Raw genomic sequence first — 6,976 nt, 5'->3', positions numbered from 1 at the left:
TATTTTGTATGGCCCCCAAATGTTATAACTGTATGGGGGTCCCAGTGAAAGAAAGTGCATTGTTGCATCCCTGCATAACTGCCATAACTGCCAAATCCTGAGTCTGTGTCTCCCAAGCAGCACTAAGATTAATGGCATCTCTAAAGCCTCTTTTAGGGGAACATTCTCCAGATTCACTAAAATCAGTGAGAGGAGCAACATCCACTAGTTTGGGGGGTGTCACACAACTATTTCTCAGGGTTATTTGGCAAAAAATCTCTCCAGAGGGGATGCACGCTTACCTCTCACCACAATGCCAACCAACGGACTGAACCAACTGTCACATTCCTGGGTTTGAAGCCATCTCTCATCACATGACAGGTGCTGTACCATGTTATGAGTAAGGTTTATATGGCATTATACGTATGGGGGCATGCATGTATGGGGGCAGGTCTTTAATTCAGTTACATGTTAAGGTTGGTACATGAGAGTAGGGCATATACCTGGGGCAGAGGAGCAAAACCCAAAGGAGCCTGTCAGTACTGGGAACAAAAATGAAGTATTTTATGGTTTGGCACAGGGGTCACAAAATATCACGTTTTTTTCCCATTAAAAAAATGTGTATTTTTGCTCTAAGCCCTGCAATAACTGCCAAATCCTGGTGTCAGTGTCTCCCAACAAGCGCCAAGATCAAATACATCTCCAAAGCCCCTTTTAGGGGAAAATTCTCCTAATTCACTAAAATCAGTGAGAGGAGCAACATCCACTAGTCTAGGGGGACATCACCCAACTATTTCCCCTAATTTTTCCATCAAAATAATGGTTATTTGTCAAAAAATCTATCAGAGAAGATCCATGCTTACCTCTCACCACAATGCAAACCAACGGACTGTACCAACTGCCACTTCCATTGTTATGAAGTCAACTCTCATCACAATGCAGGGGCCACTGTTAAAGGGAAAGTGTACCCTGTTGATGAGTAAGGTTTATATGGCATTTGTTTTCCCTTAGAGGTGCAGTACATACATACCTTATTGTGTACATAGAGCATTGCTTTGTATGTGTGGCCTATTGAGTCAGTGCAGTTACTGTGCTGCCATATCTGTTGCAAAGATTCATTCATTCATGCATCAGCCATGGTTGCAATCACTGCTGCTAAGTCTGTGAAACCAGGGGTCCTTCGCTTATAGGGTGTCCCTTCCTTAGCCTGAATAGTGGGTAGGGATGGGGGTTACACGCAGCCTTAACAATAGGAAGGGCTTTGTCCTTAGTAGGGGTTCTGTTAGTGCAGAGAGCACAATTTACACCAGATCTATACTAGCAATGCAGCCCCCTCTGGCGCTGTATCCAGGTAAGCACAGGGGGCCGAGGTGGGGCAGCATTGCAGGTGCCAGAAACGCCCCTGGCTTCAGCCACTGCTAGCCTAGTGCCACACGGGGTGCGTTTATCTGCAGGCAGAGAACCTGTCCCTATGCTTAAAATAATGAGATGGTTGTGGCTGCACCCAGTGCCAGTTTGTATGCAGTTTCACAACCATAAATATTTTGTGTGGCATACCGGGAGAGAGAGGGCCTTACTTGATTGGTAATAAATTATTTACATAGTTTTTTCTTTTAGTTTTCATGATATTAGCAGGTTTTCATTGCTAATACTACACTTATTTTTATCAAAAGCACCCCCTGCTGTTCTGTCCGGTTGGTTAGACAGAACACCAGAATTTGACTTTACTGTAGGAGTCTAATGACTTTTCTCTGTTCATGTTTATCACTTAAAGGAGCTACAGAACTGAGCAGAGAACTGCCAGGAGATGCCGACTCCCTCTGTATATTACATTTCTGGCTGGACAACACGCATGGGCATCTAAATGGGCCACACAGGCATCTGAGAGTTAGTGATGCTTTCTGTAGCCGGGGACTAAGGGAATAATGTGGAAGGATTCTGGTTGTTTGATGGAATACTGGGAATTGTAGTTCAGCCACAATGCAGGGCAGGGCTGCTGCTTCCAATGCAACAGGGAGGAACTTTTGGGAGCTGATGATTAAAAGTAGAAGAAAGGTACAATAGGGAGAGGGCTGGGGACCCAAGGGATGAAAATTATAAGAGAGGGGTCAGAGGTAGGTGAGCTTGGAGGGGCAAGAGCACAGGACAGAAGGTAGGTCAGAGAAGCCAGAGGACAGGACTGCTGGTAGGAAAGTAGAAGAGGCCAGTGTTCATTTCTACAATTTTGCCAGTTTTGGTAGGGTTTCCCCACCTGTATGGATATGGTTTGCTAATGTTAACACATTTCCTGGCAGTCCTGCAGTAAGTGAAGTAAGGAGCCGACTCCTACAGCCTCCCGGCCTTTGGAACTGTTCAGGTGAGAACCCCCCCCCCCCCCTTCCCTCCCTCCCCTCTTCCCTCCTTATGCATAAGGTAGTGAGGGTGAGGGGAGAATGTCCCAGTAAGAAATAAAAAAAGGGGTGACACCTAACCATGTAGCTCTTACCCGAGTACCCAATTCAGCTGGGGATATGTGCCCAGATTTCCAACTCTTGCCTCAGGATTACACAGGAATTTCTAACTTGGTAACCTAGGTCTTCTGTGTTTTATTCCCCTTTTATTTTATTTACTGTTTTGCATATGTATGTCCCTTCTTTGTAATATCATTTTTGTATATGCACTGTTTACTTCTGATAATTTAAATATAAAATTTTAGGGTGCACTCAATCCGTTATTTTTGGATTCAACCAAATCCCGAAAGATTCGGCCAAATATTAAACATATATGCTAATGAACTAGTCGTAGTTGAATGTAATTCAACCCTTTGGCTGCTGGAGTACTTGTTGAATTAGTAGAAACTAAAGTTGGCCATACACGGTAAGATTTGCTCACCTTGGGTGGGCGATAGCTGGCTAATTCTATCGTTTGGCCCTAGGGCAATGCAGGGGATAGAAAAAGTCAGAGCAAGGGCCACATGAATGAGCCAATACGGTCCCCAATCCAACTAAAAATCAAGCCTGTCCGACGGACATCTGCCCAGTTTTTGGCCAGATATCTGTTGGGGAGGCCTGTTGGAGGGCCCCATACGTGGGCAGATAAGCTGCCGAGTTGGTCTTCGGGACAGCTGAAATCTGCCCGTGTATGGCCACCTTAGCCCTGACTATAGTGAGAGAGTGTTTCATACATTTTGTACTGGGAAATAGTACCTGTTATTGAGACCAAAGGAATAGTCATATTATGTTTCTATCCCCTGTTAATGATAGATGGTGGCAGTTATTGAATGTTCTGGGTGTTGGTATGTTTTGGGGTATCTGATGTTAGTGTAACCCCTTGTTGCCTCTTCTCAGTGTCACGTGCAGCTGAGAGTTTCATTTTCGTGACAGTGCTTCATTGATGTTAGATTTCCCATTTGTAGATTCTTTCTTAGACAAAATAAGGACATTTATTATCATATTTTGATATGGAAATAGATATTCAGTTTTGATGGAAACTTGTTTTTTATCCAGATCCAAAAACTAAGGACATACAGCATCCCTGCTTAACTGTGTTCATATTTGACTAATTGAGCAGTAGCAAGTGATGTGATTGGCTGTGGGTTGGCCTTGCCCTCATAACAATGCTTCCTTTTTGCAGATACTATAACTGCATATCATTTCCCGGTTGTTTCACTGGGGGTATCCAAATCCACTGCCCTTCACAGCTCAAAACGTTTGAGGAGTATCCCATGGCCAGCATGACTAAAAGTCACCAAGTAAGTTCAGCCTTTGAAAAAATGGTTGTTATATATAAGGCTATAATGCCTTGCAAATTTCTCACTCGTGCTTTCCTGCTATGGAAAAGTGCCCCTGTTAGGAGAAAACCAGCCAGGGGGAACCAGTAGCGAGCGCTTCCTCCTTCCTACTCGCGCTGCAGCCAATCGTCCCGGACAAACGCATGCGCAGTAGAGTGAAAAGCCGACTTCTCTGTTCAAAGTGCCACTATTCACTCTACTGTGCATGCGCGCGCAGCGAAGCCGGAAGGAGGAAGCGCTGCAGGTACCCCGGGCTGGTGCTGTTTTCTCCCAACAGGGGCACCAGCCCGGGGTAGAAGGTAAGCGATTAAAGTCACTTGGGGGTGCCTAACATTTTGGCACCCCCAAGTGACTTTGCCTTTCCTTCTTCTTTAAAAGTCTAATACGGATGCATTGCCATTTTTTTTTTACTTACAATGTAGAAAGTTTCCCCTAATCCCAGTTTATCTGCAGTTGCCAGGGGGAGTTAACACAATTCTGACGAAATTATGTCAAAAATTATCAAAATGGCAAAATGATGTCAAAAAATTGTGTAGTTGCACTTACACTTTAATGTGAACTGAATGCAATTGTGAGGCACCCAGTGAATTTGAATCTGGCTTTCCTTGGGCAAACTCTGATTGGCAATGGCCATTTTCTTTCTCACCATACTGTGGTATAAAGTACAGGGAAGTCAACAGCCACTATAGGCTCATCTTGCTATGTTTTTCTGCCAAACAGGACAGTCAAACAGACAGTGGGATGGTGCTGGCATCAGAAGAGCTGGAAAGGATAGAGAAAGAACACAGAACGGAAGGAGGACACAGGTACTGATGGACATGGTGCAACCAGCAGTGATTGTACGAATATGGAAACTGTGTGGATGTGTATGTGTAGCAGGCATTGTTTAGGACAATGTAAATGTTCTTCCTGCCCTTAGGGTTGCCACCCAGTGAGTATTTCACCAGCCTGGTATTACAAATTTACCGGCAATGTATTTTCTGGTAAATTTGTAATGACCTATTTTTCTGCCCCTGACCCCCCCCCCCACCCATTTGTTGGCCTAATCCTACAAGAATCTGGCCTGCATGTTCCTTCCAGAATACTCCAGCTTCCAGGATTGTTTGTACTAAAAGAGTGTAACATTTATTTCCTGCTTTTTGCTTGTGTTTTTACTGAGTGTGTGGGGAAAGGATCCAAGTGTTTACTGAACCTAAATTTTCCCTTCCTATTGTGTGAACAGGCTGATAATTATGCTTTCTTCTTCCCTTCCTCAGCAGTAAAGGGTCTCGGAGAAACAAGGACATGACACCAGAACACTCATCCCCGTTCCACAGGAGTCAGGCTTCATACCCACCCCACACTGGGGGCCAGACATTTTACAACAGTGAATATGGGGAGCTCTCAGAACTGTCAGAGGGGGACAGCTATACTCCCCCTGGGGGTTGTGCCAGCCCCAGGATCATCCACGCATCGTTCTTTTCAGATGAAAACTAAGGACCTTTCAGGCAAGGAGAGGCCCTGAATATATTTGTGGGACTTTCTGCTCTCTAAATATACACTGCATACAACAAACTGAAGGGGAAACAAATTGGCTTCCTCCCCACAAAAAGGCTGAGACAGAGATGCTGGACTACTCTCCTGTTACAGCCACTGGACACACACAGAAGTGATAACAGGACAAAATGGACTTTTATGCCTAAAGTTTGAGAATCTTTGAAGGGAAAAAAAGATGTTTATTTGCCATCAACATTGCCCATTGGCTACTAAAAAGGATGCAGCATCTGCATAACATTTAGATACAAAACCAGTTGTTCCTATAAGTGACCAATCAAATACACTACAGAAATTACCTGTTTTGTTTTAAACCATGCAGTGAAGTTAGGAAGTTTAGGAAGGCTCTAGATCTGAAACATGGGAAATAGAGGGTACAGTAGTTACAAATCTCACTGCATGGGTGCTAGTAACTATAGTCCATAAAGTTCAAAAGCATAGCTCTCAGCAGGACTTAGTAATTAAACAAAACCTTTTTTATTCATTAGTAGCCCAATATTTCAGTCCCCACTTGTCACCTTTCATAAGGGAAAATAAAATGAACTTTTGCTTTGTTTTCACTTGAGAAAAGTGAGGGGACAAGTGGTGACTGGAAGCCAGAAGGCTAAATAAAGTGGAGGTACTCTTAACCCTAGGACATGGCATAAAAAGGAAGGAAGACATGATATTAAGTGCACTAATTATGGTTATAAATGGAAAAGACCAGATAAAACTAAGTCACACTGCCACATTTTGAGGCTGGTACTGTCTGACAAGCAAAGCCAATTTGGGGCATTTTGACTGCATTTTTTAGCAAGTAAAAACACAGTGGGCAAAATAACTCCCAGGATGCCCTATGTGCTAATGCCCTTTAAAACATATTTTCAGATTTCTGTGTCACCATGGTCACTGGAAGAGATGAGCAAGATCATCGGAATGAGACCTTTCTTGTGAAAGGTAGAATTTAAAAGCAAAGTCTATTGAAGGTATATTGAAGGAAGATTATACATTTACCCCTTAACATGTCCATTTGAAAAAAACTAATGGAAAATAATAAAATAAGGTTTAACCATATGCATGCTAGCCATCTTGGAACGTGCTGCACCACATAGGATTGACAGTCTAACAGAATCTAAAGGGTTAAATGCCCCTTTGAGAACAACATTCTTTAATGTATAGGCTCACAGCTGCAGTATGCTTTCCTTCCAGCAGAGGGAGTACAGTGCTTCCAGCATTCCTCTTCTATTGCCCAGTAAGCGGTATAAAAGTGCTACACTCTCACCGACATTCCATATATTAAATAATCAGTTCAACAACCCCCTTTTTTTAAAAAAAATATGTGGATGGGATCTTAAAAATGAACACAAAGAAGAGGAAGTGACATGCACCGTACAGTTGCAATGCTGATGTTTGTTTTGTTACATATAATAGATACCTTTATATATAAGTATATATATGAGTATACAACATTTATTTTTCTACTGAGTTTTTTTCTGAGCTTCTTATAAATTAATCCTTTTTGTTTCTGTTGGTTAGAAAGCTGCTGTGTATGTTTCATTATTTTTTATTCACATTTTCCTGCTCCTTATATGCTATGTTTGTAATAATAATGTATATCACTAATGTATATCCGCCCCCCCCCAGGTTCCAAGGGTTATGTTATTCATCATGGCGACTAATATATTTACTTAGAGGTTTGGGAATTTGACATGTATT

General features: G+C 42.7%; 1 protein-coding gene across 2 annotated transcripts; it reads left to right on the top strand.

Moving 5' to 3' along the window:
- Nucleotides 1-3,583: 3,583 nt before the first annotated feature.
- On the top strand, nt 3,584-6,729 carry LOC116409464 (vascular endothelial growth factor receptor 3-like). 2 transcript variants are annotated; one of them, XM_031898120.1, is made up of 3 exons: nt 3,584-3,709; nt 4,469-4,554; nt 5,008-6,729. In XM_031898120.1, exons 1-3 carry the CDS (start codon nt 3,683-3,685, stop codon nt 5,222-5,224), a joined length of 330 nt encoding a protein of 109 aa, XP_031753980.1. In that variant the 5' UTR covers nt 3,584-3,682; the 3' UTR covers nt 5,225-6,729. The 2 variants fall into 2 exon arrangements, with proteins under 2 accessions (XP_031753980.1, XP_031753979.1); XM_031898119.1 differs by having other exon boundaries at nt 3,608-3,709; nt 5,005-6,729.
- The last annotated feature ends 247 nt before the right edge of the window (nt 6,730-6,976 follow it).

Source organism: Xenopus tropicalis, chromosome 3 (assembly GCF_000004195.4).
Source record: "Xenopus tropicalis strain Nigerian chromosome 3, UCB_Xtro_10.0, whole genome shotgun sequence".
Classification (NCBI taxonomy): Eukaryota; Metazoa; Chordata; class Amphibia; order Anura; family Pipidae; genus Xenopus; species Xenopus tropicalis.
This window is presented reverse-complemented; position numbering and strand designations above follow the sequence as displayed.

What these genes read in the sequence shown, in the direction of transcription:
- LOC116409464 (XM_031898119.1), top strand. Translation starts at nt 3,683, where the DNA reads ATGGCCAGCATGACTAAAAGTCACCAA. An exon ending in GCATGACTAAAAGTCACCAA is followed by an intron (nt 3,710 to 4,468) that starts GTAAGTTCAGCC and finishes TCTGCCAAACAG; the next exon opens with GACAGTCAAACAGACAGTGG. An exon ending in AGAACGGAAGGAGGACACAG is followed by an intron (nt 4,555 to 5,004) that starts GTACTGATGGAC and finishes TCCCTTCCTCAG; the next exon opens with CAGTAAAGGGTCTCGGAGAA.